Consider the following 23,737-nt stretch of genomic DNA (forward strand, 5'->3'; position numbering starts at 1 on the left):
CAAGCCTTACCGTAAATATACTGTTGAGCATCATTTACATGTAATTATCTTTAAAACGTTTTGTCTCAGTGTCAAAAGCATACAATAAAGAGCAAGATTAACATGAGCAATTTGAAAATATCCTTCTTCAAATAACAATCAGTTTTATAAGTTCATAAGCTATAGGAACATAATTAGGACATTTGGCTTATCACGTCTACTCTGCCATTCAATCAAGGCCGATCTATGCTTCCCTCTCAACCCCATTTTCCTGCCTTCTCCCCATAACCCCTGACACCCGTAATAATCAAGAATCTATCAAATTGCGCCTTAAAAATACCCAATGACTTGGCCGTCACAGCCATCTGCGGCAATGGATTCCACCGATTCACCACCCTCCTTTCAGAACCTCCTTAAAACATTTCTTCAGCGATCTCGTGAATAACTACCCTAAACTAAGGATGAATGGTTACTTAGATAACCTGACTATATCTGTGCCTGAGAATGAAAGCACGAGTAAATTATCCAGATAGTGGCATAGTGGCGCGGTGGTAGAGCTGCTGCCTCACAGCGCCAGAGACCTGGGTTTGATCCTGACTAGGGGCGTTATCTGTACGGAGTTTGTACGTTTTCTCTGTGTCCGCGTGGGGTTTCTCCGGGTACTCTAGTTTACTCCCACATTGCAAAGATGTGCATGTTTTTGTAGGTTAATTGGCTTCTATAAATTGTTCCTAGTGTGTAGGATAAAACTAGTGTATGGGTATTGGGCATTGTCAAAGGTTATGGGGAGAAGGCAGGAGCATGGAGTTGAGAGGAAAAGATAGATCAGCCATGATTAAATGGCGGAGTAGACTCTATGGGTTGAATGGCCCAATTCTGCTCGGATGACTTTTGGTCTTATCAAGACCCCTGCAATCTCCTCTCTTGCCTCTCATAATAACCTGTTAGATCCCATCAGGCCCTGGGAATGTATCCACCTTAATACTCTTCAAATAGTACTAATGAACTTACGATAGATGGCCGATGTAACCTATTGTAGTAATGGGCTAGGAATGTGCAGGATTCAGCCCACACCATCACAAAACCAACCTACCTTCCGTTGACTCTATCTACAGTTCACGTTGCCTTGACAGGGCCACTAGCATTAACACTAGCAAGAGGACACACCCTCTTCCCCCCTCTCCCATCAGGCAAGAGGCACAGGTGTGAAAACGCACACCTCCGGATTCAGGGACAGTTGAACCATCCTTTCACAAACTGGAGAGCAGTCCTGACCTCCCATCTACCTCATTGGAGACCAACTATCTTTAATCGGACTTTACTAAACTTTATCTTGTACTAAACATTATTTCCTTTATCCTCTATCTGTACACTGTGGATGGTTTGATTGTAATCATGTATAGTCTTTCCACTGACTGGATAGCATGCAACAAAAAAAATGTCACTGTACCTTGGTACACATGCTTGGTACACATGACAATAAACTAACTAAACTAAATAATCTTTTTCATCATTGCTATTTCAGTTTGCATTTAAGCAGTGCATTTTCATTTATAAACAGCGCCACTTCTTGTTGCTTCTAACAAATAGTGTGAAATTCTAATGTCATATGACTATGCTAGCAAAACATGAGCAAGTATGGTTTTAACCACCATTAAATTGGTTGGAAAGGTTTGATCATTTATATAACCTGCCAGCATATTTCACACCCTATTCAGAAATGATATCAATCCATCAAAACAGTAATGAGTTGATGTATAAAGAAGCCAATTGTCACCTCAAATGATATTTTAAACAGCAAATTTAACCAAGCAAGTTGGGATTTACAGTAGTAATCTATTTCAGAGTTCATTCTAATGGGACCATATAGCAAATCAGTTCAATGGAAGGATGCCATTAAGTTAGAAAGGGTGCAGAAAAGGGTTTTTTCAGTTTAGTTTAGAGATACATTGTGAAAATAGGCCCTTCAGCCCACTGAGTCCACACCGACCAGCAATCCCCACACATTAACACTATCCTACACACACTAGGGATAATTTTACAATTTTACCAAGTCAATAAGCGTACAACCCTGTATATCTTTGGACTGTGGAAGGAAACCAGAGCACCGGAAAACTCAGGTGGTCGCAGGGAAAACGTGCAAACTCCATACAGACAGCACCCATAATCAAGATCGAACCCGGGCCTCCGGCACTGTAAGGCAGCAACTACTGTTGCGCCATCTTGCCACCCAGCTTGTGGGCTTGAGTTATAGGGAGAGACTGAGAGTGTTTTGTTTGGAGTCTAAGAAGCTGAGGGATGACCTTATTGAGTTGTACAAGATCATGAGGGGCATGGAAAAAGTGAACGCTCACAGTCTTTTTCGCAGGGTTGAGGATTCTAAAACCAGAGGCCACAGGCTTAAGGAGAGAGGGGAGAGATTTAAGAGGGGCCTTCTGCAAACTTTTTCACTTGGAGGGTAGTATCCTGCCAGAGGAAATTATAAAAGCAGATACAGCTATGACGTTTAGAGTCACAGAGTCATGCAGCATAGAAACAGGCCCTTTGGCCCAACTCGCCCATGCTGAGCAAGATACTCCATCTATGCTAGTCTCACGTGCCCACATTTGGCCCATATCCCTCTAAACCTTTCTCATCCATGTACCTTTGAAAGACATTTGGACAAATATATGGACAGGGAGAGATAAGAGGGCCATGGGTCAAATACATGCATACGGGACTACTCAATATGCCAACTTGGTCGGCATAGACAAGGTGGGCCGTGAGGCCTCTGTTTATGCTGCATAAGCTCTATGACTGAATAATAAAATAGTAAAGATAGTCTTTTCCACTAATGAACATTTGTCAGAAATGATTTGCTTGAAGGTCATTAATCTAAACCATGAACCCGAACTTCCTCGGGTAACACATGCTCTCTGAAAACTGCAAGTTTTCATTATTTTGTGTTTTCATAAGAATTTCTATCATTTACGTAGTTTTCTTTTGGCTTCATTAACAATTTTTGTAGTCACTTAAATTCTCACCGCAGTTCTGTCGTTTGAATTAGGACATGGTATGTATTCTCAGTTCAAAACAGGATGTGGTAAACATGGGTTTCTTTCTCAAGTGTAGGTTTTTTTTTTGCAATATGAAGACTTAGATCAACCTTGTTTCCATGGAAAAAGAAGAAAAAGCAAGAAACCCATTTTAAAACTGAACATTATAACTGGTACATGTAACATAGGGCAAACCACATAAAACAGAAGACAATAGCACAGGAACCGGCCCTTTGGCCCACAATAACCATGATGCCAAAAAATAATCTCTGCCTGCATTCCCTGCAAATCCATGTACCGATCTAAAAGCCTCTTAAACGCCACTATCATGTCTGCTTCCACTGCCTCTGGCAGCTTGTTCCAGGCACCCATTGTTCTCTGTGTAAAAAAAAACTTGCCCTGCACATCTCCATTCAACTTTGCCCCCTCACCTAAAAGCTATGCCCTATGACATTTCTACCCAGGAAATATCGTATAAGACTGTCTATCTTGTCTACGCCTCTCTTAAATTTGTACACTTATATACCTCATCTGCTTTTATGTACTTCTATCAAGTCTACTTACTTAATTGGTAAATGTGGCTCAATGTAAACAGTGATCTTGGGACAAGAACATTTTTCAACAAATTTGAGAAATGTCTAAAAGTTAGAACAAGGAACAATGAGGCTAATTTTTAGTTCCGTTTTTTCAGTTTCAGAGAATCAGCATGGAAACAGGCCCTTCGGCCCTCTGTGTCTGCATAGACCAGCGATCCCTGTACACTAGCACTAGTGTGTTAGTGCTAGTCATTCGTGTGTTAGTCACTATCCTACACACTAGGGACAATTTACAATCTTTACTGAAGCTAATTAACCTACAAACCTGTAAGTCTGTGGAGCGTGGGAGGAAACCACTTAGTGAAGAAGGGTCTCGATCTGAAACATCACCTACTCATTTTCTCCCGAGATGCTGCCTGACTCGTTAGTTACTCCAGTATTTTGTGTCTATCTTTGTCAATTTGATTGCCACAATGCAACCTGATCTTTTCAGTAAACTGTTCAATAGAAACATAGAAAATAGGTGCAGGAGGAGGCCATTCAGCCCTTTGAGCCAGCACCGCCATTCATTGTGATCATGGCTGATCGTCCCCAATCAATAACCCGTGCCTGCCTTCTCCCCATATCCCTTGATTCCACTAGCCCCTAGAGCTCTATCTAACTCTCTCTTAAATCCATCCAATGTGATAAGCATCTACATTTCTGTTTAATGCTGTATGGTATTTTGCTTACTGTATAGTATAAAGTGAATAACTACACATGAGATTATTTTAGCCCATGGAACATTTTTTTTGCACAGTGTTATTTTTTGTTTATTTTTGTCACAGGTACTGAGGTACAGTGAAAAGCTTTTTTGTTGCGTGCTATCCAGTTGGCGAAAAGACTATACATGAGAACAATCAAGCCATTTTCATATTTTAATATCACAAAAAAGATTACTTAAAAAAATGGGACTGATGGGATGAGGCGAAACTGATTGGATCTTAGGGCCTTGAGACCTTCCTGCCGTAGAGATATCCTTGTTGCTCTAACCTTTACAAAGGGTGTTGCAAGGTTTGGAATTACTGTAAACATCCTTTAGAACTGAATGTTATTCATTTAATTAAAGTTAACTAAATGTGCATTAAAAGTCTGAATCATGTGCATGCAATAAAGTGCATTAGTTAATGTCAAGGACAAATGAACTCTACCGCGGCACAACAATAGAGTTGCTGCCTCACAGTTCCAGAGACCTTTGTTCGATCCTGACTGCGGGTGCTGTCTGTACCGAATTTGTACATTCTCCCTGTGACAGCGTGGGTTTTCCCCAGGTGCTCCGGTTTCCTCCCACACTCCAAAGATTCGTAGGTTAATTGGCTTCTGGAAATTGTAAATTGTCTCTAGTGTGTAGGATAGTGCTGGTGTACAGGGTAATCACTGGTCGGCACGGACTCGATGGACCGAAGGGCCTGTTTCCATGCTGTATCTTTAAAGTGGGGAGGGAGGGGGGTGGAGGAGGGGAGGGAGGGGAAGGAGGGGAGGGCGTAGGAGGGAGAGCGGGGGGGGGAGGGAGGGGGAGGGGGTTAGGGGGAAGGGGGAGGGGGGAGGGAGGGGGAAGAGGAGGGGAGATAGGGAGGGGGGGAGAGGGGAGGGAGAGGGGGGAAGAAATGGTGCTGCACCAACGCAGGAGTGGTTTCGGCCCAACAGGAAACTTGGTTTAGTATCCCTCTAAACCTGTCCTATCCATGTACCTGTCTAAATGTTTCTTAAATGTTGCAATAGTACCTGCCTCAACAACCTCCTAGTTTGTTCCGCACACCTACCCACTCTGTGTGAAAAAGTTACCCTCAATTTCCCATTAAATCTTTCCCTCCTCACCTTAAACCTATGTCCTCTGGTTCTCTATTCCCCTCCTCTGGGCAAAAAACTGGTGCGTTTACCCAATCTATTCCCCTTATGATTTTGTACATCTCTATAACCTTTCATCCTTCTGCACTCCAAGAGAAAAAGCCCTAACCTGCTCAACTTCTCCCAATAGCTCAGTCCTTTAAGAAAACCCATGCAGTCACAGGGAGAATATACAGACAGCACCCATAGTCAGAATCGAACCCAGGTCTCTAGTAACGCAGCAACTCTACCACTGTGTCACCATGTCCTTCTGTGTAAACCAGTATCTGCACTTCCTTGTTTCCAAATTTTTTAACGTTAGTGCATAGCTGATTTGACTTTGATGTTAAATCAGATGAACACAACAAATGTAAATCTGCAGCCATAAGAACAGCAGATGTTAGAATCTGGAGCAAATCACAAAAGTGCTGCAGGAACTCAGAAGTTGAGGCAGCATCTGTGGAGGGAATGGACAGGCGACATTTCAGGCTGGATCCCTTCTTCAGTCTAATAACATTAATAATAATAAGCCTTTATTTTCATTGTACTTAGAGATACAATGAAATTAGGAGAGCTACTCCTGATCAGGGCAACCAAAACAAGTTAAAACAAGTCAAAAACACATCCAATACGTCATTTAAATGCTTAAAGTAGTAAATGAATATATATTTATCACACCAAGGTAGAATATTGCACTTGGGAGATTATTGCACTTTAAAATGTAATAAATACTTTAAAAGAAATTAGTGGAATGGATGACAGCATTTCTCATGTTGTGCAAATATTTGAGGAATTTAGAGTTCTGATGACCCAGGGAAAGAAACTGTTCTTGAGTCTGTTTGTCCGGCTTTTGATGCACCTGTACCGCCCACCAGAGGGCAGGAGGTTGAACAGGAACTGTCCAGGATGGGAGGTATCTTTGATTATTTTCTTGGCTCTGCAGAGGCACCGAGAGCTGGAGATGTCTTCCAGGGAAGGCAGAGGGCAGCCGATGATTTTCTGGGCAGTTTTGATGACTCTCTGCAGAGCTCTCCTGTCTGCTGCTGAGCAGCCGGCAGACCACACTGTGATGCAATATGCCAGCACACTCTCGATGGTGGAGTGATAGAAGGCCACCAGCAGCGTCTCCTCTAGACTGTTCCTCCTTAGCACTCTCAGGAAGTGCAATCGCTGCTGGGTCTTTTATTACCACTGCTGAAGTGTTGGCAGACTAGGAGAGGTGTTCAGCGACGTGCGTTCCCAGGAATTTGAAGGAGGAAACCCTCTCGACACAGTCCTCGTTGATGTAGAGCGGGGCAGGGTCCGCTCTGTGCCTCATGTAGTCGATGACCAGTTCCTTTGTTTTGCTGGTATTGAGTGCCAGGATGTTTGCAGAACACCACTCTGACAGCTTCAGGACCTCACCTGTGTATGCTGCCTCGTCTCCTCCTGATATGTGCCTGACCACAGTGGTGTCAACCGCAAATTTAATAATGGAGTTTGTGGAGTGGATGGGGGTGGCAGTCATAAGTGTACAGAGCATAGAGGAGTGGACTCAGCACACAGCCCTGTGGAGAGCCAGTGCTGAGTGTGAGGGTGGAGGAGCAGGGGGGGGGGGGGGGGGGGGCTCTTTGCCAGACCCAAAACATTGCAGAAGATAGACACAGAGTGCTGGAATAACTCAGCGGGTCAGGCAGCATCTTAGTTTAGTTTAGTTTAGAGATACAGCGCAGAAACAGGCCCCTCGGCCCACTGCGTCCGTACTGACCAGCGATCAATTAATACACATTAGGCACAATTTACATTTATACCAAGCCAATTAACCTACAAACCTGTACGTCTTTGGAGTGTTGGAGGTTTCCGAAGAACTTGGAGGAAACCAACGCGGTCACGGGGAGAACGTACAAACTCTTTACAGAGAGCACCTTTAGTCAGGATTGAACCCAGGTCTCTGGTGCTGCAAGCGCTGTAAGGCAGTAACTCTTCTGCAACGCCACCGTGCCTCCATCTACGGAGAAAAGGGATGGGTGACATATCGGGTCGGGACCCTTCTACAGCGTCACCCACCCTTTTTCTCCAGAGATGCTGCCTGACCCAATGAGTTACTCCAGCACTTTGTGCCTTTCGTTGGTATACACCAGCATCTGCAGTTCCTTTCCACCCAAAATGTTGCCTGCCCATTCCCTCCACAGATGCTGCCTGACCCGCTGAGTTCCTCCAGCACTCTTGGGTTTGGCTCACATTTAAATTTGATTGAATCAAACATACTTCTACTTTACAGTTCATGTTTAATTATTTGTAGACTAACCCCGAATTGCACCTCCGTCGTTGTTTGCTAATAAGATGACCGGTGTTTTTCTGATGCATGAATGACTGGGAATTTTAATCTACCGACATAAAACCGTTTTTGCCCGACAGTGAGATACAAGGTGGCTACTCATGAGGAATTAAAGGTTTAGAACAATCATTGCATTTTTCACGAGTCAAGACACAAAGAGCCATTGTGGTTTCAGTGAAGGCTGGTGTTTACCAATTGGTGCAGCGAGGAATATGAGGCATCAACAGGCATGTGTTCAACTCCTAACACTGCATATTAATTAAACTGCAAAATGGATCTTTCGCCTCATTGTGCAATCTGATGAATATAATTAAGCATGTGATTGATGATCGGCTCCTGGTTTCCCAGTAAGACGAGAGTTATTCTCTGGGTGGCCTCCCATCAGTCAGTCTCTGATGCGATCTAACATCATGAACAGCATTTAAACAGCTCCTCGTATGTTTGAAACGCTTTCTTTTTCTGAATTTGACGGGGAAGAAAAAGGTGAGGTTTATTTTCAAAAGATCTGAAGCCCAGTGGAACAGTTTTATTGGCAGGGAGCAGAGAATGGCTGAAGAAGACACTAATGTACCTGGTTTAGTTGAAACCGATAACACAGTGACCAGTGACTATCAACCAGAAGTGGTCGATGATTTGGAAGGGGCAGGAGGTGCCATTCAGTCAACTGAAGAAAAAGCCTCATTAGGTGTGGTAAGTGAATGTGTTTTGACTGACAATGTAACACCCAGCGAAGGGTCAAACTCAACTGCAGAAGAATACAGTTCACCTTCAGGTGAGAATGTTACAATCATCGAGACCATTGCAAGCAATGAGGAAACTACTCCCAACACTGAGGAAGCCACTTCACATCATGAAGTGAACAGTCCAGCTTTAGAAGTCGTCCCATGTATTGAGGAAGCCAGTTCAGCTGTCAAACAGGTTATTACAACTGCTAAAGAAATCAGTTATCCCACTGCTGAGGTTTCTCCAGGTGCTGAAGAAGCCTGTTCGTCTTCAGAGTTGGCTGAGCAATCTGCCGAGATGAATCATTCCACTGCTGATGAGACCACATCTTCGCCTGGTGAACAGACGGTCATGCCAGTGCAGGAGACAGTTGCAACTCCAGAGAAAGCACATCAGCCTGCAGAGGAAACCGTCTTACCTACAGAGAATGCTAAATCCTTCACAGCAGGAACTTTTACTCCCGAAGTCCCATCTATTCAGAGCTCCGGACCAGAATCTGAGACAATGCCTTCAAGTCCCTTAACAGAAGAAGAAATAATACTGCAGAATAATACACCAGAAAACTCTGCTGATAATGCAAGGAGTGAAGCAGGTAAAATAGATTAGTAATCTTTTAGTACGGGTGTCAGGGGTTATGGGGAGCAGGCAGGAGAATGGGGTTGAGAGATAAAGATAAATCAGTCATGATTGAATGGCGGAGTAGACTTGATGGGCCGAATGGCATAATTATTGCTCCTATGATTTATAAATTTCTGAGCTTTTGCTGTGAAGATTGAGTTAATTGTTCATGTATCTTTCTCACTATATATTTTTGGATGAAAATATTTCCAGTGGTAGCATATGAAATGGCATCAATAATAGTTGTATTAGTGATATTGTAATTAGAAAATAGTTAAATATTATTACTTGCTATCCATAACTACAGAAAAATTGCAAACAAATCCAAGTATTCTATGCAACTGAATCTACTTGTCCCAATTGTAGATTAAATAACATGCATTATAGGATGCACAGTGATCTGCATCATATTTGCACAGGGTATCTTTCATTTTTTTAAAGAGTAAAAATAATATGTGGAGATTGCTGATGCTGAAATCCTGAGCAGTGAACAAATTAGAGTCATAGAGTCATATAGTGTGGTAACAGGCCAATCGGCCCATATCGACCAGCATGTCCCATCTATACTAGTCCCACCTGCCTGCGTTTGGCCCACATCCCTCTAAACTTGCCCTATCCATATACCTGTTAAAATGTTTCTTAAATATAGTGATACTACCAGCTTGTTCGATACATCCACCACCCTCTATGTGAAAAAGTAATCCCTCAGGTTCCAATTAAATCTTTCCCCCCTCACCTTAAACCTATGTCCTCTGGTTCTTGATTCCCTTACTTTTGGAAAGAAACTGTGCGTCTATGCAATCTATTCCTCTCATGGCTTTATACACCTCTATAAGATCACTCATTCTCCTGAGCATTTACTGGAGGATTGTTATGTGGCAATGCTAGATCAGTGACATTGCCAGACCTCAATAAATGTTTTTCTTTGAACACTATGAATACAACAAACGGCAGGAAAGGAATTCATCTTGCTCTGTGTTACAGATTGTGTGCGATTACATCATCTATGTGTTGTATTTCGTCAATTATTTTCTTCCATTAATCAATGCAAATAATGGGGCAAAGCTTCCCATTTTATGTTCCTGCACAAGGTTAATTTCTATTCCATTATTTACTTGCAAAAACATAAATTTAAAAATATTTAAAAATCGTTACAGCCAGAAATTTACTTATCTAATTTGATGAGACGAATAACTACCATTTAGAGTAGCATAACTTTTTCAATAAATCTTGGAAATTTTGAAGAAATATCCTTGCCCCTTTCTGAATCTATTAAATCCAAAGATGTTAAAGCTATTAGATTAGCAATAAAAAATGCTAAAATCTTGTGCCGAACAACACAAATCCACGAAGCACCTAGGATAAGAAGGACATAATATTCTGGAGCCTTGAGTTTGAAATAAAAGATGAAATAAGTCTGAAGAATTCCAACCCAAAACATCACCTGTCCTTCCCCTCCACAGATGCTGCCCAACCAGCTGAGTTCCTGCAGCACTTTGTGTTTTGGTCACAATTTCAGCATCTGTAGAGTCATAGAGTCATTCTGTGTGGAAACAGCCCCTTCGGCCCAACTTGCCCACACTGACCATCATGTCCCATCTACACTAGTCGCGCCAGCCTGCATTTGGGCCAGATCCCTCTAAATCTGTCCTATCTGTAGCCCCTTGTGTCTTCATGAAAATACTGTGTTCACTAACAGTTCTTTCCAAGAATGAGGAAATGGCTGAAGGGCCACTTAAATAGTGACTTCACTGCAAAGGGCATACTAGAAGATAACCTATTCTTGATAATTAACGTACAATTGGGTTGAGGAGGTCTGGGGGCACAAGTATCATTTCCTCCAATTATTTAGTTCCCCAGATTTTAACAAAGATAAATAATGAACTGGACTTAGAGCAGACAGCCTGTATAATGGAGGACACAAAGTGCCAGAGTAACTCAGGAGTCAGACAGCCTGTATAATGGAGGACACAAAGTGCAATAGTAACTCAGGAGTCAGGCAGCATCGCTGGAGAACATGAATAGGTGACATTTCTGGCCGGGACCCTTCTTCAGACTGTCTGAAGAAGGGTCTCCAGCTTTTTTTGACTATCTTCTGTCTGAAGAAGGATCCCGACCTGAAACGTCATCTATCCATGAGTCTGAAGAAGGGTCTCGATCCGAAACGTCACCCATTCCTTCTCTCCAGAGATGCTGCCTGTCCCGCTGAGTTGCTCCAGCATTTTATGTCTACCTTCAATTTAAACCAGCATCTGAAGTTCTTTCCTGCACATCTATCCATGTTTTGCAGGAATGCTGCCTGACCTGTTGAGTTACTCTGGCACTTTGTGTCCTTTTTGTAAACCAGCATCTGCCATTCCGTGGTTCTATAGCTTGTAGAATGCCACATGTTTTGTGCTAATGCCCAAGGTAAACATCTATCCAATATGTTTGGTACTCTTTTGCAGCTTAGAGCAACTGGTTTATAATTAAGATAAAATAATTAAGTGTCATGATTCAACAGCCATTCAACATTAAGATGGCCATCTACCAAAACACACATTAATATTTTAAACATTAGTTCCTACAGTGGAGGATAAGATACTATTACCACCAGAGGAAGACTATAACGAGAAGGGAGAGCACAGCAATGTAGGGAATCACAATGCCGGTGAGATTGGTGATGATATGGAGTCTGACGAAGAAGAAATTTACTCAGAAGAATTCCAGCAAGGAAATGACTTGGAGTCGCCTTCATCTAGTCCCATCCAACCAGAGTCACCAACTAATACTGATTGTGCTGAAGAGCAATCAGGACCTTCAAGAAGACCTGACATTGCCAAGCATAGCTACTCCAGGTACAATACTGTCTCTTATCGCAAGATCAAAAAAGGAAACACCAAGCAGCGTATTGATGAATTTGAGTCGATGTTACAAATAACTTAAGCGTGGCAACAAAGATAACCACTGCCTCTTGTTATTAAATTGAACTGAATTCATTGACCTAGAAATTGAACAGTGCCTGTAAAAACTCAGTAATGGGCTGATGTGCAGTAGGACAACAAACCTTTGTTTGAGGGAACAATGTTGCAACATTGTGGAGAGTGAATCCCGACATTGTGGGGAGTGAATCCGGCTCCTCTGCTGTACTGTTCTCTGCAAGTGTAAGGATTCATCTGCACAGCACAGGTACAGTCCCTCCATCCCACAATGTCCGTGCCAAACATGTTGCCAACACCAACTACCTGCACATAATCCACATCCCTCCATCCCCGGCATATCCATGTGCCTATCCAAAAGTCTCTTAATTGCCAATATCTGCCTCCACCACCACCCCACGGCAGTGTGTTCCAGACACTCACCACCCTCTGTAAAAACATAACTTTCCCCACACATCTCCTTTAAACGTTCCATCCTAGGAAAATGCTTCTGACTGTCTACCCTGCATCTGCCTCTCACAATTTTATATATTACTCTCAGGTTTCCCCTCAGCCTCCGGTGTTCCAAACAAAACAATGAAAGTTTGTCCAAACTCCTCTTGCAGCTAATACACTCTAATCCAGGCAGCATTCTGGTAAACCTCTTTTGCATCCTCTATAGGGAATGGATGGGGCCAGACAGTGGCGCAGTGGTAGTTACTGCTTTACAGTGCCAGAGACGCGGGTTTGATCCGGTGCTGTCTGTATGGAGTTTGTATGTTCTCCCTGTGACCGCATGGGTTTTCTCCTGGTTTAGTTTAGTTTAGAGATACAGTGCGGAAACAGGCCCTTCGGCTCACTGAGTCCGCGCCAACCAGTGATCCCCACACATTAACTATCCTACACGCACTAGGGACAATTTATACCAAGCCAATTAACTTACAAACCTGAGGTAGACAAAATGCTGGAGTAACTCAGTGGGTCAGGCAGCATCTTGGGATAGAAGGAATGGGTGATGTTTTTGGTCGAGGCCCTTCTTCAGATTTTGTTTCGGGTCGAGACCCTTCTTCTCGACATGAGACGTCACCCATTCCTTCTCTCCCGAGATGCCGCCTGATCCGCTGAGTTACTCCTGCATTCTGTGTCTACCTTTGATTTAAACCAGCATCTGCAGTTTTTATTTTCCTACACAACCTACAAACCGGTACGTCTTGGAGTGTGGGAGGAAAGCGAAGAATTACTCTGGTTTCCTCCCCCACTCCAAAGACAAACAAGTTTGTAGATTAACTGGCTTTGGTAAAATTATAAATTGTTCCTGGTGTGTAGGATAGTGCTAGTGTAAGGGGTGATCGATGATCAGCACGGACTAGGTGGGCCAAAGGGCCTGTTCCACACTGTATCTCTAAAGTAAACTAAAGTAAAGTTTTTAAGGACACAGCCGTAGAGCGTTGGAAGTCTTATAGACAATAGACAATAGACAATAGGTGCAGGAGTAGGCCATTCAGCCCTTTGAGCCAGCACCGCCATTCAATGCGATCATGCTGATCACTCTCAATCAGTACCCCGTTCCTGCCTTCTCCCCATACCCCCTCACTCCGCTATCCTTAAGAGCTCTATCCAGCTCTCTCTTGAAAGCATCCAACGAACTGGCCTCCACTGCCTTCTGAGGCAGAGAATTCCACAACTTCACCACCCTCTGACTGAAAAAGTTCTTCCTCATCTCCGTTCTAAATGGCCTACCCCTTATTCTTAAACTGTGGCCCCTTGTTCTGGACTCCCCCAACATTGGGAACATGTTTCCTGCCTCTAATGTGTCCAATCCCCTAATTATCTTATATGTTTCAATAAGATCCCCCCTCATCCTTCTAAATTCCAGTGTATACAAGCCTAATTGCTCCAGCCTTTCAACATACGACAGTCCTGCCATTCCGGGAATTAACCTAGTGAACCTACGCTGCACGCCCTCAATAGCAAGAATATCCTTCCTCAAATTTGGAGACCAAAACTGCACAGCCGAAACATCAAGAGTACAACATTGCACGGGGCCACTGGAGAGTTGAGCCCCAGTGCAGGTGGGGCCAGGCAGCAGGATGAGGAAAGACACAAAAGTTTGATGGGAGATGAGGTATGTCCTAGGCAGTGAACATCATGGTTTGGGACCGGCTAAAACAAAACACAGGCCTTGCAAGTAATAGAGTCTTACAGCGTGGAAACCATAAACCTATGCCTCTGGTTCCTGATTCCTACTCTGAGCAAGACTATGCGCATCTAACCAATCTATTCCTCTCATGAATTTGTACATCTTTATAAGATCACCCCTCATCTTCCTGCGCTTCAAGGAATAGAGTCCTAGCCTGTCCAACTTCTCCCTCTCGCTCAAGCCCTCGAGTCATGGCAACTTCCTCGTAAATCTTCTCTGCACCCTTTCCAGTATTGTGAACTTCTGCTTCTGCATAAGTGGACGTCACTATCTACAGGTCTTTTATGTGTGAATTAGAATCAGTGAAGCAGCATCTGGAGTGCAGTGTTACAGATGCCTAAAAGATCTGGAAGGAAAATTAGAAATTATAGCAAATCCTTCTTGAATTTTAAAAATAAATTCGATAATGTAAAGCTGAAAGAAACAGGCAATGTCCAATTAAATTTCTAGGTCGTTGCTTTCACTTTTGATTCTATATATCCTAACTTGCAATAATTTAATGCAAATATATATATAGCTTATTGAACCTCAAACCAGCAAAGTACATGAGATACATTTATTTTAACAGTAATCTAATGAGAATGGTAACTTGCTTGGTCTACATTTTAACTTTGTAGATTATTATTACCTTGTTAATGTACATAACAACAGTCTCCATCAAGAATTGCTTGGTCTACCTTTTAACTTTGTAGATTATTATTACTTTGTTAATATGCACCACAACTCTTTCTATCAGGCAGCTCACAAACAACAAAGCAAAAACAACAAAAAAATGCTTACTCCATCCTACGGGCTAAATAAATGATTTATTGAACAAAGTTAACTAACACAAGGCACCTTAAGAATCAGTATGTTTCTGCAAAAACTTTGTAATGAAATGTAGAACAACTGTGCATTATACGTAGATAATCTGAATTAAACCTTATTCTTTTCATGTGACCATTGTTAATTGGGTCAAATGGTTATTATGGCAAATCACTCATGTTTTTGTTCGTTTTCTTTATATTTTGAGTAGTCTTTATAATCCTGTACTATTTTGTTGTGAACAAGCTATTACAATTAGAAATTCAGTAACTGTTATGAGTGTGACTTAAAACATATATTCGTTCTATATTTATACCCAGTTGCTTAATTTGGTTCTTTCTGTGCATAAATAATAAATCAGTGCACCCAAGATCTTGAACTATTTTAATTGTTGTCTTTTAATTGGTGGTGATTTTCTTTGGCGATATTCTGCATTCATTTGCATCATAAAGTGAAGACCGATTGATAATCTTGTGCTGACACCGACAACACAGTAGGTTTAGGTTTATTTACGGTGAAAAGCTTTGTATTGCACGCTATCCAAACGGATCAGATATACCATACATACCTAATCTGTATCTAAATACAATCAAGTAAAACTCAAGCACGATAAAGCAAAGGGGAAGATTAAACTTTACTTTAGACTTTAGAGATACAGTGTGGAAACAGCCCTTTGGCTCAATGAGTCAATGCCGACCAGCGATCACCACATACACTAGCACTATCCTACACACTAAGGACAATTTAAAATTTAATGAAGCCAATTAACCTACAAATCTGTACATCTTTGAAGTGTGGGACGAAATCAGAGCACCATGTGGTCGCATAGAGAACATACAAATTCAAACAGACAGGACCCATAGTCAGGATCGAATCCGGATGTCTGGCGCTGTATGGCAGCAACTCTACTGCTACGCCACTATGCCGCCCCACCCCTATCATTTTGGGATTATTTATCACAGTATTGGGCAGAGCTATTCTCAAACCAATCTGTGATGAAAGGTTCAGAGTGCAGAATATAATTCTCAGCTTTGTAGTGCATCTTGCACTTTACCCTGTCTAAAAACTGTTACAATTGTTTCGTTTCGTTGGGTTGCTGTTAATTACTTAAATTATTGCATCGTATGGGAGGCGCATTCCCAATCTCGTTGTACCCCTGGGTACAATGACAATAAAGATATATTGTATTGTATTGTATTGTATTGTATCAGTTCCATAGACAAAGTCCTATGTCCTCAATGGGGTAGAGGGGAACTGGACTGTACCCTGGCTTAAGGAAGGACCATTCAGAAGCCTATTAACAGAGGGGAAGAAACTGTTCCTGTCTGGTGGTGTATGCTTTCAAACGTCTGTACCTTCTGCCAGACAGGAGCAGGGATAGGAAGGAATGACTGATGTGGGACATCTTTGATTATGTTGGCTACTTTTCCGAGGCAGCGTGAAGTGTAGATGGAGTTGATGATGGGAAGTCTGGTCTGTGTGATGGACTGGGCTACAACTACAACTCTCCAATTTCTCGTGGTCTTGGCAGAGCTGCTCCAAACCCAAGCTGTGATGCAACCCGACAGTGTGCTTTCTATGGTGCATCTGTGGTTGTTTGTAAGAGTCACTGGAGAAATGTTAAATGCTCTGTCTCATCGGGAAGTAGAGTCAACTTTGATTGTTATTTGTTTGTTATTGTATCGAAAATGTTGTTCTTCTCTTTCAAAATCTTGTTCTATCCAATGCCCATATTACATTCCAGTGATACACAAAAATGCTGGAGTAACTCAGCAGGCCAGGCAGCATCTCTGGAGAAAAGAAATAGGTGATGTTTCGCGTCAAGACCATTCTTCAGCTTCAGAGTCCGGGGAAGGGGAAACAAGAGGTATGAAAAGATACAGAACAAATCAGAGCCAGCACAGATGACTCAGGGGAGGTGGAGCCCACAATGGTTGAGTGTTGGCTGTGGAAGAGCTCATAAGGAATAGGAGTAGAATTAGGCCATTCGGCCGATCAAGTCCACTGTCTTTCAATCCTGGCTGATCTATCTTTCCCTCCTAACCCCATTCTCCTGCCTTCTCCCCATAACCTCTGACACCTGTACTAATCAAGAATCAATCTATCTATCTATCTATCTATCTATCTATCTATCTATCTATCTATCTATCTATCTATCTATCTATCTATCTATCTATCTATCTATCTATCTATCTATCTATCTATCTATCTATCTATCTATCTATCTATCTATCTATCTATCTATCTATCTATCTATCTATCTATCTATCTATCTATCTATCTATCTATCTATCTATCTTTCTATCTATCTATCTATCTATCTATCTATCTATCTATCTATCTATCTATCTATCTATCTATCTCTGCCTCAAAAGTATCCACTTACTTGGCCTCCACAGCCTTCTGTGGCAAAGAATTCCACAGATTCATCACCCTCTGACTAAAGAAATGTCTCCGCATCTCCTTTTTAAAAGAATGCCCTTTAATTCTGAGGCTGTGATCGCAAGTCCTTGACTCACCCACTAGTGGAAACATCCTCTCCACATCCATTCTATCCAAGCCTTTTACTATTCTGTATGTTTCAATGAGGTCCCCACTCATTTTTATAAACTCCAGGTGATAATGAAGGGATATGAACAGAGAAACTAGCAAGACGACCAGGGAAGGGGAGGGAGGGAGAGCAAATTCTAGGGTTACTTGAAATGAGAGAAATCAATATTCATACTGCTGAGTTGTAAGCTGCCCAAGTGAAAGTCTTTTTCTCCTTTACTTTCCATTGAGTTTATTGTAGCAAAATGATTCAGTTATATCAAAGAGTTCTACCCTTGAATCTATAACACCTTCTTGTCAGGCAGTTTTAGTTCTCTGAAGGTGTGTAACTGTTGCTCCCAGAAAGTTGTTTACTGATATTTAAGTTCAGACTAAAGTTTTGTGATGAGAAAAGAGCCTATGGGCTGCCAGGCAGTTAGAATGAAATACAAATTCACATTTAAAATGATTTACACAATCAGATTTTTTTTCTTTTAAAAGTTCAAGCCGCACTGATCTGCATTATTTTATTATATTTAAACTGTTGACTAGACTTCTAGGAACGACCACTTCAAGTTTTCGCTGTGCCACAGTATCTGCATCACTACATCAGTTATATAGACAACAGGCAATGTATACAGTGCATTCAGAAAGTATTCAGACCCATTCCCTTTTTCCACATTTTGTTACGTTACAGCCTTATTTTAAAATGGATTAAATTCTTTTTTTTTAAATCATCAATCTACACACAATACCCCATAATAAAAAAAGCAAAAACAGGTGTTTAGAAATTTTTGCAAAGTAATTAAAAATAAATAACTGAAATATCACATTTACATAAGTATTCAGACCCTTTACTCAGCACTTTGTTGAGGCACCTTTGGCAGCGATTACAGCCTCAAGTCTTCTTGGGTATTACGCTACAAGCTTGGCACACCTGTATTTGGGTAATTTCTCCCATTCTTCTTTGCAGATCCTCTCAAGTTCTGTCAGGTTGGATGGGGAGCGTCGATGCACAGCTATTTTCAGGTCCCTCCAGTGATGTTCGCTCGGGTTCAAGTCCGGGCTCTGGCTGGGCCACTCAAGAACATTCACAGACTTGTCACGAAGCCTCTCCTGCATTGTCTTGGCTGTGTGCTTAGGGTCGTTGTCCTGTTGGAAGGTGAACCTCTGCCCCAGTCTGAGGTCCAGAACACTCTGGAGCAGGTTTTCATCAAGGATCTCTCTGTACTTTGCTCCGTTCATCTTTCCCTCTATCCTGACTAGTCTCCCAGTTCCTGCCACTGAAAAGCGTCCCCACAGCAAAATGCTGCCAATCCGTAGTTATGGTATTCGCCAGGTGATGAGCGGTGCCTGGTTTCCTCCAGATGTGACGCTTGGCATTCAGGCCAAAGAGTTCAATCTTGGTTTCATCAAACCAGGGAATCTTGTTTCTCATGGTCTGAGAGTAATTTAGGTACCTTTTGGCAAACTCCAAGCGGGCTGTCAGGAGTGGCTTCCATCTGGCCACTCTGCCATAAATGCCTGATTGGTGGAGTGCTGCAGATATAGTTGCTCTTCTGGAAGGTTATCCCATCTACACAGAGGAAACTCTGGAGCTCTGTCAGAGTGACCATCGGGTTCTTGGTCACCTCCCTGACTCCCCCGATTGCTCAGTTTGGCCAGGCAGCCAGCTCTATGAAGAGTCCTGGTGGTTCCAAAGTTCTTCCATTTAGGAATGATGGAGGCCACTGTGCTCTTCGGAACCTGCAATGCTGCAGAAATTGTTTTATACCCTTCCCCAGATCTGTGTCCCGACACAATCCTGTCTCAGAGGTCTATGGACAATTCCTTTGTCTTCATGGCTCTGTTTTTGCTCTGACATGCACTGTCAACTGTGGGACCTTATATAGACAGGTGTGTGCCTTTCCAAATCATGTCCAATCAATTTAATTTACCACTGGTGGACTCCAATCAAGTTGTAGAAACATCTCATGGATAATCAATGGAACCAGGATGAACCTAAGCTCAATTTTGAGTGTCATCGCAAAGGGTCTGAATACTTATGTAAATGTAATATTTCAGTTATTTATTTTTAATTACCTTGCAAACATTTCTAAACACCTGTTTTCACTTTTTTATTATGGTGTATTGTGTGTAGATTGATGATAAAAAAATGAATTTAATCCATTTAAAAATACGGCTGTAACGTAGCAAAATGTGGAAAAAGTGAAGGGGTCTGAATACTTTCTGAATGCACTGTAAATAAACTCCTTATCCTAGTATAATAAAGTAAATGGCCTCAGTGACGCAACTGGAGAGCTGCTGCCTCACAGCGCCTGAGACCCAGGTTCGATCCAAACCTTGGGTGTTGGGAGTTTGTAGGCTCTCCTTGTGACTGCGTGGGTTCCCTCTAGTGTAGACGGGGCATGTTGGTGGGCATGGGTAAGTTGGGCAAGAAGGCCCCGTTTCCACGCTGTATGACTCTGTGAGAATTCTGTAGGTGATAGTTATTGGGATTCTGACTTTATATGATGAAAACAAAAAAGGTTATTGCCTGTATTTTGTAGAGAAATCCACATTTAATTGCCAGGATTTCCCTGCTAGTTGTCTGCATGTTTGGGATTCCTCTGCATATGCATGTATTTCCTTACAGTACTTCATAAATACTTGACTCTGATCTATGGGATACAAAGTTGTGCTAATTTTTCACCATATTTGCTTTGAGCAATTTATGCCAGATTAGATCTTTCACAGGAACACTGCCTCTATTCTGCACAGCACTAATGAAAAGATCAGATAATTTATAATTTTGGGGGGGCACTTTTTAAATTTCCAAATTCTTAGATGATTTGTTTGTAAGTGTATGCATTTTGTTTCTTAATTTTACACGAGTTTAATAGATTGAATGTTTGGATGGTTTCCTGATGCTTTTGAATGTTTCTGAAGGTGTAATTGATACCTTTGTCACAGGGCTAAATCAGGGGCTTGTCTTAACTGAATGCCAAAGTATTTTTCAGCATTTTGGCAGGTAGTGCTTGTTACAATGTTACACTAAGGAAGGCTTTGTTGGTGCATTGGTCAGTGGTGGGAAGAATGGTGGCATTTCCGTTCAGTAGGGTTAACCCGTGTGGTCAGTACTAAGCAAGTGTAGACATGCTCTGTCGGCTATCGCTGCATAAATTTTTGCGTCAATATTTTTTTATCACAGTTCAAGAGTATCGCAGAATGTTTATAATTATATTAGGGTGGCACAGTGGTAGAGTTGTTGCCTTACAGCCCAGAGACACGGGTTCGATCCTAACTACGAATGCTGCCCCTACAGAGTTTGTACGTTCTCCCTGTGACCGCGTTGGTTTTGTCCGGTTTCCTCCCACACTCCAAAGACGTGCAGGTTTGTAGGTTAATTGGCTTCTGTAAATTGTAAAAATTGGTCTCTAGTGTGTAGGGCAGTGCTAGCGTACGGGGTGATCACTGGTCGCCGTGGACTCGGTGGGCCATAGGGTCTGTTTCCACAATGTATTTCTAAAGTTAACCAAAGTATATTGCACAGTTACTATTGTTATTGACCTATATGATTGCCACTGTTTTGCAATAAGAAAGTTACCATGAACACCAAGATTGTTAACCAGTTCCACCATTCCTCATTACTATTTATGGTTGATGGAGAAAATACTGATTACCACAACAGGAAAGCTCTCTGGATAGTGGAAATATTCCATAATAATCTTTCATGTAAAAATGTGCACGTCCACTTCGTACATCAAACTGCAGTGTATAGTAAGTAGACATCTAAGCAGAAAGAGGTATGAAGATGAAAGATCTACAAATTTCTGACTTTGTCATATATTGCTAATTATTTATTGTTGATATTTTTAAAATAAATTTTGGAAACCATTTCAATGGTTCTTCATTGTCACGTATGCACTGCACAGTGAAATTATTTTTGCACAACTTACACATGCACGAGTCACCATATTTTGTCGCCATTTACAAAAGCCCATGTCCATTTCACATGTACAGGAGTGGCTCCCGATCCAGGTAAGCCCCAGGCAGCTACAGGGCCTCCTCCATCACCCTTGACATACTCGGTCCGCCAACCGACATCCCTCTCCTCGCCAGATTGTCTGTGTCCCAGGGACGCCTCCTGTAGCCGACCTTGAAGGCACTGGAGGCTACGCTCTGGTCCCTCTCCTACCGGCCCACTCCGGTCTTCAGGGCTGAGTTCAGCGGCTTCAGAGTTTCCCCCCTGCAGGCAGTGGCCCACCGGGTCCTTCTTCGCAGTTGTGAGCCATATAACCTGTTCCTTATTTTGGAATACCCAACTTCAACCAAAGCGTGTTCCCACCAGATCATTCTATACGCATCCATACGATGCTATGCTTATTAATTGACAGCTTAATTTTATTTCAGACCAGAACAAGGACTGGACATTTCCTAAATCCATTCATTTCAATAATACAAAAGTAAATGTATATTAAAATAAAACTCTTTAGTCAGCAAAACAAAAGACTCAAAGTTCTGGAGTAACGCAGCAGGTCAAGCAGCATCTCTGGAGAACATGAATAGGTGACGTTCTAGGTCGGGACCCTTCTTCATACTGAATTCCCAATCTTGCTCTCATTGAAGGTATATTCTCCACTGCCAGAATCTTCCTTGGTGGCAAGTCTCAACCATTTGAAGTAACACAATGACTTGTGATGCTGTCTCAAGACAAAAAATGGCAAAGGCCTGAAACTATTTCCCTGCTCAACACTTGACAGAAAACATGATATCTAAAAAAAATTTCCAGAATTTAAAAAGACAAAAGTGAGTAACTTTGTAAAATCAGTAGGGGTTTAGAAAATGACCAACAAATACTTTGATAATTTGATTTAGCTTTAAAGATCAAATAACAAAAAACATGAAACACTAAACAGCAGTGCCAACCAAGTGGGACATTTAAATATTTATTAGTAATAAAAAGAGCACTTCCTGACTTAAATATTAAGTAGGAAATCACAATAACAGACAATTACAGTAATGTCACAAAATGATTGAACAGATTATAGGACATTAAGTAGAGTTTTACATCTATGACGCCCACACAGAAAACCCCTACATCCTCCAGAAAGAAGATTGTTTATTATTGAAGCTGAAGAAATGGCTCCCATTTCATTTTGGCCCGTTTCCGTTGCCTAACTGAGTGAAACAGTTCTTTAGACTTTAGGGATACAGTGTGGAAGCAGGACCTTTAGCCCACCGAGTCTGCGTCGACCAGCGATCACCGTACACTGGCATTATCTTACACAATAAGAACAATTTACAATTTTAGCAAAGCCAATTAACCTACAAACCTGCATGTCTTTAGAGGAAACTGGAGCACCCGGAGAAAACCCACGTGGTCACAGGGGAACTTACAAACTCTGTACAGACAGCACCCAGAGTCAGGATCAAACACAGGTCTCTGGCGCTGAAAGGCAGCAACCCTACCATTGCGATGCCCTTTCTTTCTTGAGAAATGTACATGCAAATCATTAAATACCAATGAGCCAAAACATTATGACCACTGACAGGTGAAGTGAATAACATTGATTATCTTGTTACAATGGCACCTGTCAAAGGGTGGAATATATTAGGCGGCAAGTGAGCATCCTGTGTTGGATGCAGGAGAAATGGGCTGGAGTAAAGACCTGAACAACTTTGACAGGGGCCTAATTGTTATGGCCAGACGACTGGGTCAGAGCATCTCTGAAATCGCAAGGCTTGTGGGGTGCTCCTGGTCAGCAGTAGTGAGTACCTACCGACAGTGGTCCGAGGAGGGACAAACCACAAACTGGTGACAGGGTGTTGGGCGCCCAACCCTCTTCGATGTGCGAAGGCAACGAAGGCTATCCCGTCTGGTCCGAACTGACAGGTCTACTGTGGCACGTCACAGAAAATTTTGATGGTGGTCATGGGAGGAATGTGTCGCAATACACAATTCATCACACCCTGCTACGTATGGGGCTGCGTGGCCGCAGACCGGTCAGAGTGCCCATGATGACCCTTGTCCACCGTCGAAAGTGCTTACATTGGGCACGCGAGCGTCAGAACTGGATCTTGGAACAGTGGAAGAAGGTCGCCTGGTCCGATGAGTCCCGTTTTCTTTCAGATCACGTGGATGGCTGAGTACGTGTGCGCTGTTTACCTGGGGAAGTGATGGCACCAGGATGCACTGTGGGAAGACGACAAGCCGGTGGAGGGAGTGTGGAGTGTGATGCTCTGGGCAATGT

At 42.4% G+C, this 23,737-nt stretch overlaps 1 protein-coding gene across 1 annotated transcript; it reads left to right on the forward strand.

The window, feature by feature from the left end:
- The first annotated feature begins 8,092 nt into the window (after window positions 1-8,092).
- ermn (ermin) lies at window positions 8,093-15,313 on the forward strand. Its single transcript, XM_078403861.1, has 2 exons — window positions 8,093-9,048; window positions 11,635-15,313. Exons 1-2 carry the CDS (start codon window positions 8,280-8,282, stop codon window positions 11,997-11,999), a joined length of 1,134 nt encoding a protein of 377 aa, XP_078259987.1. The 5' UTR covers window positions 8,093-8,279; the 3' UTR covers window positions 12,000-15,313.
- The last annotated feature ends 8,424 nt before the right edge of the window (window positions 15,314-23,737 follow it).

This window comes from Rhinoraja longicauda, chromosome 8 (assembly GCF_053455715.1).
Source record: "Rhinoraja longicauda isolate Sanriku21f chromosome 8, sRhiLon1.1, whole genome shotgun sequence".
NCBI classification, from domain to species: Eukaryota; Metazoa; Chordata; class Chondrichthyes; order Rajiformes; family Arhynchobatidae; genus Rhinoraja; species Rhinoraja longicauda.

Coding starts and splice junctions, on each gene's coding strand:
- ermn (XM_078403861.1), top strand. CDS start 8,280: ATGGCTGAAGAAGACACTAATGTACCTGGTTTAGTTGAAACCGATAAC. Junction 9,049..11,634: donor TAATGCAAGGAGTGAAGCAG/GTAAAATAGATT, acceptor TTTAAACATTAG/TTCCTACAGTGGAGGATAAG.